The sequence below is a fragment of the Centropristis striata genome, chromosome 16, assembly GCF_030273125.1.
Source record: "Centropristis striata isolate RG_2023a ecotype Rhode Island chromosome 16, C.striata_1.0, whole genome shotgun sequence".
In the NCBI taxonomy this organism is placed as follows: Eukaryota; Metazoa; Chordata; class Actinopteri; order Perciformes; family Serranidae; genus Centropristis; species Centropristis striata.
In genome coordinates, this window is record NC_081532.1 from 9,752,704 (window position 1) to 9,765,765 (window position 13,062).

Consider the following 13,062-nt stretch of genomic DNA (forward strand, 5'->3'; position numbering starts at 1 on the left):
GATTTACAATTATTTATTTATCTATCAGTGGAAAATTTCCTCAATGTGGGATCACTCCAATGTTAATCTAACTGTCCAGCCTAATGCAATACCTTGATAGCACGTTTAAAAGCCTAACCTTTCCTGAAACTGCCTACTTGCTGAGACACGTAGTTATGTATATCTATATGTATATGTAATTTGCTATAAACTTGTTGAAAAAATATGTAAAAAAACAAAAAAAACAAAAGCAAATACAAAGCAAAAACAGCCAACGTTTCAAAGTGAATCCACCTCCTTTCTGCTCTCTCATACAGTGACTGAAGCTGAGCAAAGTGTGTGAGTGAGTGGAAGCAATGGGGCATGGTGAGATTAAGATGAGGATGAGGTCAGGGAAGAAACGATGGAGAAAACAGATTTAAATGTCAGGATGTGGGAAGTGAACTGCTGGGAAGAGAGTGGGCTGGTGTGCAGCGATGGATAATCCATTTTTAGGGTCCCTTCGCCTCGCAGCCAGAGCCTCGGCGGTACAGTACAGCAGACTGTTACCAGACTCAGTTCACTCGACAATGAAGCCCTGTGTGTCCTGTCCTGAGAAAGTCATCAGCGCTTAGTCACGGCAGCGCCGTCCAGACCTTCACGGATCTCATAAATGTCAAAGTGTGAGCGGAGTGCATGGCTGCTTTAACAGTAGCTGATCCTGTCACAGTTAATGCATTATTAAAGGTGAGAGAACAATCCTTCTCTTCCTGCCGCACCGTCTTCTGAGGAAAAGGAGCTCATTTGGCCAAAGCAGAAGGGATTGTGGGTAGTATGCCGCTTGTTCAACGCCAGTTTTTCCGCTAACCACCCAGGGCCTGGCGTCTTGCCCGTGCCATTCGCTCTCTTCTTCTCTTCTTTGGGCATTGGGCTCTGGACCAGTGGCCACCCTGGCCCTCAGCCCTGATCCCCTAACCAAGCTGCTCACATGCTCCTGCGATGACCGCCACGTTCCCAGCATGCATCAGCAACAACACTGACCCCTCAAGTGGCAGTGACTTTCATGGGTGCACAGACACGCAGGTTGCACTGAAGTGTGGCCCCGGATTCATCAACAGAGTCCCGTTTCCTGGATACAGCCGGCGTCATTATTATGTGTTGAGATGGAAAAAAAAGGCTCGTCTCCGTTTTTGGACACAACCTCTCCCTCTCCTCTCCCAAAACCCAAACATATGATGTCAGAAAGAAGCGTGAAAAATATGATTTCTCATACATTTTCCCATTTGCGTCATCGAAATTTGTTTTGTCCTTTACAAGCACATTGAGTCATTTTGAGCCGTATGTCATGGTGTTTCTGTCTCTCCCACAGCACAGTGGACGGCCCTACTGCCACAAACCGTGCTATGCTGCCCTCTTTGGGCCGAAAGGTAAACTACATTAATATATATAATAATATAATATAATGTACAACATTAACTTCACATTCACAGTCAGGCATACATACTGTACCAAAATTAAAAATGTAGTATGGAGGCCTAAAAGTTACTTAATCAAGAAATAGATAAGAAAATATGTAAAGAAAATGCTGAAATTAAAACATAAATAGAAATAATTAATAAAGAACATAATGGACACATTAATAAAATGGCATATTACACAAATAATACTTCAATTAATAACTAAATGTCTGTTTTAATTTGTACATCTTTTACAAAACTAAATGTATTTTATTTCATGTGTCTGCATATTAATGTAGCGGTGCACCTGCTACTGATGTTGGCTAGCTGCAGCATCTATATGTTGTGATTATTGATATTTACTTAATAATAAATTATTGAATTATACATGCGAATATTTCTGTATTCATTTCATCTCTCATTTAAAAAAAGTATATATTTTTTAATCAATTTAAACATTAACTTATTTATTACTGTATTACTTTCCATATTTCTTAATTTAATACTATAGATAATTTAGTTCTTTCTAGAGTATAATATTTTCTATTTTATTTTATCTATTATTTGAAATATTTATATCTGTATTTATTGATTTATTCACAGAATTGCAGTCTTCCATTAAGTTATAGACAGCTGATTATAATATTTTGCCACATATGAAATATCTGATGCTCTTTTTTGCTGTTACTGATGTTTTTTCACCTCCACTTTGCATCTTTTTCAGGTGTGAACATCGGTGGAGCCGGCTCTTACGTGTACGACACTCCAGCCAACAACAACCCGTCTCCCACCGGCGTGGATTCAGCCCCTAAAGCTGAGGAGAAGAAAGTCTTCGCCCCCAAGGCACCAAAAGGTAAATAAGAAGTGTGTGCTCATACTGTATGTACGTAAGTGTATGTAAGTGTTGGCTCAGAGAAAAAAAGCTAGTCGATGGGGGGTTTGGTCCCTTAAGATTTTGGTGTTTTAAGTCGGAAGGAAAGCGTCTGCTGACTCAATGATAAGAACATCGATACACAAAGACTTGTGGGATGTTGTTAGGTGTGTGTGTGTGTGTGTGTGTGTGTGTGTGTGTGTGTGTGTGTGTTCTGGGAAATCCCAGTCAGCAGTAACAAAATCATTTTATCTGGTGTTTTTCATCAGTTTATCTCCGCTGTGCAGTTTTCAGTTAGTGACTGTTTTATACTCACTTCATTGTGGAAGCCTGAAAACTCAAACGGCTCACTTTGATCTTTACATCTTTTAATCTTTACATAAAGCATTAAAAGGACATTTAAGTACAATTTAAAACAGTCAATAAAGAGCCAAGAGAATGGAAAACTTAAAACAACCTAAAATAGAAAAAGAAAGGTACAAAACTTACATAACAGTGTACGAACATTAAGAATTATTTGATTTATTAAAAGGCGTAAAGTCTAAAGAAAAAGCCACAAAAATTCATTTTTGTGTCATGCTTCAGTTTTATTTATAACACTTATTATATATTGTGGTGGTTATAGTTTTTTTTATTTGTTTTACATTTCTGTGTGTTCAAGGTTTATTTTAATAAAATGTATTTGGTTTTGGTTAATATTGTAAAAACAGTCAGAAATACCAGTTCAATTAACAAAAGAAAATGGCTACATCAAAAAATAGTGATAGCAGTAATAATAATAATATATTATTATTATTATTATTATTATTATTATTATTATAAAAAATCAAATACATATTACTTCATGAAATAAGGATAAATAAAAAACAAATCTTAGAAAAAGTTAAGCTTTTGAGATGAATTATGTATTTTTTTGCAGATTTAAAAACTCAAATCAACAAACACTTTTTTTTTTTTTTTGCTTTGATGGAGTAAAATCATGTCTTTTGACCTGATGGTGCCACCTGCAGTCCAGTGCAGCACTACATGTTCACTAAACATCCATCGGCTCCAGTGATTGGCTGTTATAAGAGGGAGTGAATGAAGGAACTCTGCAACTAGAATATTTTAAATTGGCAAAAAAAAGCGTCTTTATGCAATAATTCCCTAGTGAAACATATAAAAGCTGTTAAATACTGGCCTCGTTTTTATTTTCATACCCTTATATTATTAGTCCACTGGACTTTACACCTAATTGGAAAGATTCATGGTCATTTACTGAATATTTTCCCTTGCCTTGCCAGTATTGTAATGTGTGTATGCAATGTGTGTAACGTGTGTGTGCGTGTGTGTGTGTGTGTGTGTGTGTGTGTGTGATATGTTAGCAGCTGGCAGCATCACCACCTTCTCCGGAGAGGCCAACCTGTGCCCCCGATGCAACAAGAAGGTGTATTTTGGTGAGTAGTTCAACACTTTCGGGGTATAAAGGCGAGGGGGGAGAAAGGTGTGAACCTGCAAAGTGGTTGCCATGGTGTAACACGTGTGTGTGTGTGTATGTGTGTGTGTTGTGTTGTGTGTTGTGTTGTGTGTGTGTGTGTGTGTAGCTGAGAAGGTGACATCACTGGGGAAGGACTGGCATCGACCCTGTCTGCGCTGTGAGAGGTGCAGCAAGACTCTGGCTCCTGGCAGCCACGCAGAGGTGAGAAAACTCAAAAAAATAGTTGGAAAAATACTAAAGAGAAGAAAAGACCAGCAGAAATAAATAGAAAGACAGAAAGCTAAAGTCCACTTTATGATGCCTATAATGTTTAGCAAACTGCCATCCCACAATGTAGTCTGATACAACGTTACCTTTAATAATTACCTCAATAATACATAATTGATGAACACATTTTGACTATCTGGTAGGACACTTGTATTTAGTTGCATTAGAGTGTACTGGTGTACCTAATAGAGTGGCCGAGTATGTAATGCCCGATTAAAATGACATGTGCTTTTTGGATTGAACAGCAATGTGACATAAAACAGGTGCTACTAACTGTTAAAAATGTTATTAATTTAAAAAAATAAATAAAATTAAGACATTACAAAAAATGAATCCAGAAAACTCAAACAGCTCACTTTGATCCTTTACATAAAACATTAAAAGGATATTTAAGTAGAATTTAAAACCGTCATTAAAGAGTCAAGAAAATGTAAATATTAAATGAAGACATTACAAAAAAAAAAAAATACATTTAAATAATAATAATCAAAACATTACAAAAAAACTGTATAAATAAATGTAAATATTTTTTAAATAGATAAAAGGAAAAATTAAATGGAGGGAAATTAATTGGGAAATTAATACAAAGTTTAATAACTAGAGAAGCATGTTAAAACAGAAATATAAATTTATATCACATTTTATCAATTAATGCTTACACTTATTTACTTTTTTTTTAATTACTTACTTATTTACATTCAATGGTAGACTAATTCACACATACCTTCATTAAAAATGTTGCCAGAAAAGAAGGAAAAAATCTTCCTGTTAACTTTTGTACCTAAACAGAGCAACGTGCCTCTACTTATTATGTGACAGAAAAACAATGCTTTTTTTGTGTTAATGTTTTATGTTTTTTAATATTCCAGCATGACGGCCAGCCCTACTGCCACAAACCATGCTATGCTGTTCTCTTCGGGCCCAAAGGTAACCGCTAGGTGGTGCTGTCAACCCACCAATTATCATCTACACTTGAAACAGAATGTCAATATGTCTGAGCACTTGATCCTCGCTGCTGCACACGCTGGCTGCACGCATACAAGGTGTTACTCAAGAGTCATTTCGTCATAGCTACAACACAGCAGCTTCTGGAGGAAATGTTTTGCAACCTCTCCTGCTCTTGTTGCACCTTCTCTCTGCCCTCTGTTAACCCCTGACACCCGCTCCCTGTGTGTGGTTTTTCCAGGCGTGAACACTGGTGGCGTTGGCAGCTACATCTATGACAAGGAGCCCAGTGCAGTGACCCAGCCTTGAACCTTTTGTCCCTTCAGCTTCATCCCTCCTCTCTACACAACACTGACCATCAACCACAGTATTATTCGTAGCCTTATTTTCTCTTCGTCCCACCTGTGCGTTTATACCTGAGACAACCAGCCTTCTGATCCTTTTTCTCCTTTAATCTGACCCGCTCCCAGCTGACTTAGCACCATGAGGAATGATTTCAATTTGCCTAGACATGTGTTTATATTTGCATTTGCTCCAGGAGAGCCACATCCAGCATTCCCACAAATATTTCCAACCGTTATTTTTTTGCACATTTATAAATGTATGTGAACACATTAAATGTCACCACAGTGAAAATCGAAGGTCTTATATTTCAATTTTGTACCCTGAAAATTGTATGATTGAGGATGTCTGTTTTGAGATGTAAAAAAAAAAAAGTGACAGTGTGATTCTCAGGTGTGGAAAAGTGCATTGTGGGTAGAGGACAGCCAGAGGATTGTCACCTCGGAGGCTGCTGCAGGCACACGTGGTGCTCAGGAGCATGTTGCCAATAAATCTGTATTTTACAAATGCCATATTTACATTTTGGCTGCCTGGATATGGAGTCAAAGGAGTGCCATAAAAAATATCTGTAAAAGAGAGAAAATAAATATGTGAAGTTAAAGATTAATTAATAAAAGAATAAATAAGTCAATAAAAATGGAAAATATTCAGATAAATAAATAAAAGACTAGGCCAATTAAAAATGGGAAAATATAAAGAGAAATAAAAGTGGAAATATAATAAAGTTGCTGAAAGCCATAGGGGAAAAGCTCAAACAATTGGGAAAACAATAAGGAAAAATAAAGGTATAAAAATAAATAAATAAAAGGAAAAAATTATTTTTGCCATATTTTTTAAATATATAAAAATATATACAGAAATCAATTAAGACACATATTAAAATATTTTTTTATTTTATTTGTCTTTATATTGCCACATTTGTTTTATTTAATTGTATATACTTATTTATTCCATTTTGTTTAATTATTTATTTTCTTATCCTTTCACAGATATTTTTTATGGCACTTCTTCAACTCCATACCTGACATTACATAAATACAATTTAAAAAATAAAAAGTCCAAACATATTGTAAAATGGTGGGAAAGCTGATCTCTCAGGCGACTGTTACATCATTTTCATCCACAAAGCTGTATTGAGTCAACATGAATTTATTCACTTTTAAACATATGTTAATAACCTGTTTAATGTCAAAATCTGGAAAATGTACTAATAAATAACATTTAAATGGGGCAGAATGTGGGTAAGGTTTTACAAAGGGGGGGCTATGATTTACCAGAAGATAAACATGTATTTATTGCTTTAAATCAAGTCCTTTAAATTTAATTATACTACTACTTGATTATGAAGGAGGTCAAACAGGGCAATGTAAGCTGTATAAATCTCTACGAACAAGATTTTTATTTGTTAATTTCATATAAATAACCCTGCTGTTACTTTCCAAGAGATGACGCGCTATTTGAAACATTTTTTTGCCATTAGAAGCAGAAACAGTAGCTTAGCTTGTAGAAACACTGCAGACAAGTCATTCTGTAAAGAATGTGCATCCTAGTATTACTGTACGACTGTTACTGTGTTTGTTTAATACTTGTTGTACATCGTAGGGCTTCATAGACACTGCAGGGCTCACTGTTTGTAGAACTGCACTTCAGCCCTGCTGTATTTTGTCTTTTTAATCCCTCGAATAAATATTTCAGAAACTCTTCATCTGTGTTGTTACAGTTATTGTTCGACAGATTTCTGAACACTCTTTTCTGGTCATGAATGACAGTAAACAAACATTTCTTGTCAAATTATCAGATAATTATGAAGCCCATTTCCATCAATGTGATGGTTAAAAAAAGAGGTCCTGAAAGTCATCATGATGAGAAAGTTTTAAAAATCATAAGTTGCCTTATATGGAAAATTCTAAACTGTGACGAATATTGATTTCCAATGCCTGTTTTGCTTTTTACAGTGTTTTTCAATAAAATATTGAAACAAAAAAAACATCGGTAAGTGTCTTGAGAAAATCCATATAAGTTATAAATTACAAAAAATTACAAAATAAGAATATTAAGATTATAATTAGAAAAATGTTCTTGCATGAGGCATATTGTTTTGAGATACTAAGGTCCAAGCATTTTTTGCAGATGCTAGCATATTTCTTTGTCGCCAAGAGTTGGAAAATAGTTTAATTTCGGGGGGAAACTGGGTACTCATCACTGTCACTTTTTACCTAACCGTCCAATCACAGTTGAGGAAAGGCGGCACAAGTGCCACAAATAGGCCTGTCACAGTAATTACAATATTGACTTAATGAGTTTACTAAGTTTACAAACATAAAAACCTTCATGGATCAAAAATTCATAGAGAAAATGCTTTTGGGTCCGCAAGGGAATTTTTTAGCTGCAATACCTCAAGTGACCACTTGGATAAATTAGCTGCTGAGCAGCGGCCCTCTATCCAGTTCTTATTACACATCATTGACTCTACCTTGTGCCGAAACATTTTTACTTCTGCAGATATTTTGTATGATAGAAGCCAGATGCAACCGAAGCATCTCGGCTAAAAAAAACCCAATTGCCTCCAAAACATTCTCAAGCGATCACAGCTGGGAGTTTCCAGAAAAACAGCGTTTTCAGCTGGGAAATTTTTTTTTATTGGACACATGGCCTAAGTCATTATTTTAAGATGCTAAGTCATTGTTTTCTCTTTAGAAAATGGCAGAATCAATGCAGAATACTTCCTCTTTTGGAACATAAATTGTGTTACTCTTTTTCAAGGGTAAATAAATTGTGTTACTCTTATCCAAGGGTGTAATTTTATTTATTGTACTGTATTATTATTATTATATTACTTTTAATTCGTCCACCTGTAAGTACCTAATGCACAGAGAGGGTAAAACTAGAAGCATGCAACAGTGACAGCTCTTTCAAACAGGATTAGCTCGCTTCTTTTGACGTTGACACTGATTCTTTGACTGTTCAGAAACCTAAAGGAAGAACAACTGCATGTGTGACACAGACTGGAGGGTGTTAGCTTAGTTTGTACACTGAGGCAACACTTAGCTCACTGTTTCTCACTTCACACACACACACACATATCCAAATATAATGAGTGACAGCAGGAAGAATGGCTTCACCCTGCTGCACAGTTTCAGTCTTACCTCACTTTTAAAAAATGTTACAGTAATTCACGTATACGGTAGCTTTTCTCCTGCACACAGTTGCACATGTCATCATTATAGTCATAAAAATCTAAATATGAACCACCATTTTTCCCACATTTGGTCATTTTTAATTACACTGTGGAAACATCTTTGTACCGTTTTCTACTGGGCCGCACCCGGCCGGGAAACATCAAGGTTGCCTGGATACCAAACAGATGTCAGCATATGTGGCGTCAATCGGCCGCCTACATATGAACGCTTTATTGTTTTCAAATCAGTCACACACACACCTTGGACCGACTGTGTTCCTGTGATGGAGACTGCCAAATGAAACCATCTGTTGCAGGTAAAATTAGACACACAGGACTTAGAGAGAATACAGTTGTCACCACCTGTAGGAAGTGTTGGCCAAGAGTTTCAGACGGGTCTATTCAGTCTTTATACTGACTGACATTGTTCTTTGTTTGCCATTGTGGATGTACTGTATTCTTTATACACAGATAGTATAGATAGTAGAGAGTCCAAGACTGTGTAAAATAAGTCTATGACATCACACATTGGTCTGCTGACTTCTGTTGTTTGGCATTTTGGGGTTGCTATTAGAGTCCGACAGTTAAAACGGTTGACAGATATATCAAAAGCATATTGGTGTATATGCTGTCTGATATGAGCCATTGTGAAAACTTTTTTTTTACACAATATTTAATACAGAAAATGTTGATTGCTTTGGTTTAAAAATGGTGTTGGCTATTACTTTTTCAAGGTACCAATAACATAACAAACTCTAAGTTACCAGATTACGTTAGTGCTAGCTGGCTGGCTGGCTGGCTTGGCTATTTCACTCTAAATGGCAAATTCACTGAGGTAATAAATCCTGTGAGGAGTACGGTAGTTTTCTGATAGACTTCTATACAATCGGGCTTCTACTGGCAAATAGTGGAGTTGCCACCTGCTGGCTATTAGAAAGAATGCAGGTTTGAGGCACTTCCACATTGGCTTCACTTTTCAGCCCCACTTCGTGTCCGCGCCTTTAGCCTCTGTAACGTAACTGGTTTAATTTGTCTTTCTAAAAACTTGAAACATTTCTTGAAGTTTCTGTCCATTGCTGATGTTAGCTAAACTGGAAAACTGGATAAAAGGTTCACACACCTAGTCATTTAACATATAACAGATTGTTTTATTTTGTTAGCATGCAACAATTAGCATACCAAAGGCTAATAATGCTAACATGACAATAGTATTTTTTTTCTTGTTAAAGATGACAAAGAGTTCAAACTGTACTGTCCAGTTTGGCTGTACATTTATGTTAAACTATGGACAGAAAGATCATATTTAAAGAAGGATTAAAGATACGTTACAGATGCTAAATGCTAGCAAGGAGATTAGTTGGATTTTGTGCTTTTCTTATTCATGGCACCTACATGCTCTCAAGAAATTATGAAAATATATATTTCTATTGCATCATGTGACTTTAGTTTTTTTCTGGCTTATTCGTTTATTTGTTGCAGAAATTGCAAAATCTGAAATTTCTTGACAAATACAGGATGGAGTGCCATGAAACTTTGTACAGACTTTCATAATAAACTGTAAAAACCGAGCATGTCAGCATATGAAGTACAACCTTACAGAGCCTCTAGCATGGCTACAGACTTTTAGTCTCTTCTTTGGATGAACTGCTCCAAAATCAGACATCACAAGTAGAAATTGTTAAAAGAAAGCTTCATATATTGATTACATATTGAGAGACACTACCCAAGAACATTTTTTTCTTCTCAGGAGGACCATTAAAAGAAAACTTTTAAATGAAACTCAGCAAATAAAGTGATTCTGCATTCTGGAGGTGTCAGAAATGGAAATATCTGCTCTTTATGGAATGTCTTTCATAACTGCTTTTCCAATAAGGGGATATCAAGTCCTCCCTGTGTCTTTCTTTTCCTTTGGATCATTTCCTTTTCATTGAGGGGAGCGAGACTTTGTCTCACATCATAAAACAATATTTCCACCATCTACAGTTATTCCCTAAATAGAAACTTGCATACTGTTGCTGTGAACGGACTGAACCCATCTACCAGATGTCCGAAAGCTTCAGCAAAGTGACCAAAGCGCCCATTTGGGAAGAGGCGGGGGTGTAGAGGTCACTTTAAAGGAATCGGGGCGAGTTTCTCTGGGGATCCTTTGTCACTTTCTCTCTGGTGGGCCTGTCCCACAAACATAAAGCAGACACTTCACATGTCCAAAAAGTGGCTTTGCTTTGGCTTAGTTGCTAAGATATATAATATTTATACTTTCAGTTATTAGAGTCGAGGTGCAGACTTAAAGCCCCTTTCAAATCTTTAATATATCTTTATATCCTTCAATATCCACACAGATATGCAGCAATTAAAGTTTTTAGGCGGGAAAAAAACCCACCCAGTCATATTAATAGGAACATGATTAATAAGAATATGAAAACAGCTGAAAAGTCGAGAGAGCAAGATGGACAGCCGAACATCTTCCAAGAAGTAACGTCAAAACATCTCAGCTTCAATATAGATCATAAGCCCCGCCCCCTCCATGTTAACGAATGGGACATGAGCCAAACTAAAAACTCAAATTTCACATTAAATACATTTTTCCCAAAGGTGGTCTCTTGGTATGAAGATCCTTTCATGCTGCATTCACATCATATGGGATGGATGATGGAAATAGGAAAGATTATAATGCCATATCCATTAAATTTGGGTTTTATTTAGTGTTTCTTGCCTATATTTGTTTAAAGGTACCTCAAAAATTACTGTGATTATTACCGCCTCGCCAGGGCAGCTCAGAAGATCTACAGTCACCAGAGTTTTAAGTTGGGCACACAAAATTGATGTCACCATTTCCAAACACGTCCCCCTTCTGTTCTTCAGTTATGGTGTTGAATAATGGCCAGAAAGGTGTTTTTGCAGAATATTATGATGTCTCAATTAAGCTGACCCCTACCGTTATTCAGAAATGTAATCCCTATATCATTTGATCCTATTGGATGTTTGTGGAAACCTTGATCTTTGACCTCTAAAATCTAATCAGTTCATCTTTGAGTCTCAGTGAATGTTTGTGCCAAATTTGAAGAAATCCCCTCAATGCGTTCCTGAGATTCACAGAATAGGACAGGCAGATTTTGATTCAAAGCTGCTGAATCCTGATTGGTGCACAGATGTACATGACATCATCTTTTTCTGAATGAGTCCTGCCCACTTTAAAGCACATAAAAAGGGAGTTCAGACTTCTTTCAACAGAAATAAACAAAGTTTGGCAGAAAATGTTGTGTTCACATAGGATCACATATCTCAAAGTAAGATGCAGATTATAGGTTTCCTCTCCATAAACTGTGCAACCTGTTCTACAACATAACACATATTTCTCAGAGGTCAGGTGTCAGTCTGACTCTGACGCTGTAAAGCAGCTGTACAGAGCTCTCTGTGCTCTGGATCTCACCCATGTTAGCTTAACTTCAGCCCCAGTGAGGTGGTTGACAGACTGCCAGGGAATCACTGTTTTGTTTCAGTTAACCAGGCTGAATTAATTATTGAGGCGCCTCCTGCTAATTAGGTCATTGATCTGCAGCGATTATAGGGACTCAGAAATTCACAGTAATGATTAGGATTTTTTCCAACAGCCGATGCTCCGGCCAAGAGTCTAATACAGCAACACATATGATGGGAGGTGCTCGCTCAATAACATAAATGTGCCATCATGAGCCTGGTCTTCGAATAAGGAATCTGGAGTCTGGTTTAACAGTACAGTTACATCGGATCCGGTGTATTAGAAAAAGGCGTCAGGGGCTTTATAAGCAGTCCTCATCACAGAGACAATGCAATCTGTATCCACATCCTTCCACTGTCCCTGATGGTTTTTCCAAAACTACAGCACACTCCTTTTTTTATTTTTACACGTCTTATGTGGCAGTTATCAGGCTCTAGAGTTATTCACAGAGCAGCCCCTCCCTCCTTCTGCTCACAGCCATAGTGAATGCATGTTAAAATTTTAAATGTGAGGATAATGTAGGGCTGGGTGATACGGACCAAAAGTCATATCCCGATATATTTAAGCTGAATATCAATATACGATATATATCCAGATATTTTTATTGCAAAGTGAGAGCAAATGTTCAGTCAAAGTCAAAGCCAAATATAACATGTCACAGGTGGTTTTATTGAATCTGTTTATTTAAGTGAACACAAATACTGTATAACAACAGGAGTACCTTTTTTTAAACTCAAAGCTCCAAAGTGGATTTAAATAAAAAAATATATATATCTTAAATAAAAATATCCTGTGAAGTAAAATAGGCCAATCTTTTTCTGAAATAAATATATTTATATGAGAATAAAATAACGAACATTACAAAGGAACTTAATATGACAAACCCTAGTCGGGGCAGCATTTATATATAATGAAAGAAAAAAATTGAACTGTATCGATATATACGATATGGTCTAATTCCATATCACATTTAAAAATATATCAGTACATTTTTTATATCAATATATCGCCCAGCCCTAGTGTAATGTAAGTGTAATGTTGTATAATGCAAAATAAAGTTGAACCCCAGAACCTCCTTGCTACCCTGAC

At 36.5% G+C, this 13,062-nt stretch overlaps 1 protein-coding gene across 2 annotated transcripts in view; it reads left to right on the plus strand.

Annotated features, from left to right (window-relative positions):
* Nucleotides 1-7,020, plus strand: part of crip2 (cysteine-rich protein 2) — a 30,953-nt gene extending 23,933 nt beyond the window's left edge. The window contains exons 3-8 of one of the 2 annotated variants that reach the window (XM_059352548.1): nt 1,328-1,385; nt 2,140-2,268; nt 3,651-3,722; nt 3,870-3,964; nt 4,900-4,957; nt 5,217-7,020. In XM_059352548.1, the coding sequence (XP_059208531.1) occupies nt 1,328-1,385; nt 2,140-2,268; nt 3,651-3,722; nt 3,870-3,964; nt 4,900-4,957; nt 5,217-5,284 (480 nt within the window). In that variant the 3' untranslated portion in view covers nt 5,285-7,020. The remainder of the gene's footprint in view (nt 1-1,327; nt 1,386-2,139; nt 2,269-3,650; nt 3,723-3,869; nt 3,965-4,899; nt 4,958-5,216) is intronic. The other variant, XM_059352549.1, reaches the window with a different exon arrangement.
* Nucleotides 7,021-13,062: the final 6,042 nt, after the last annotated feature.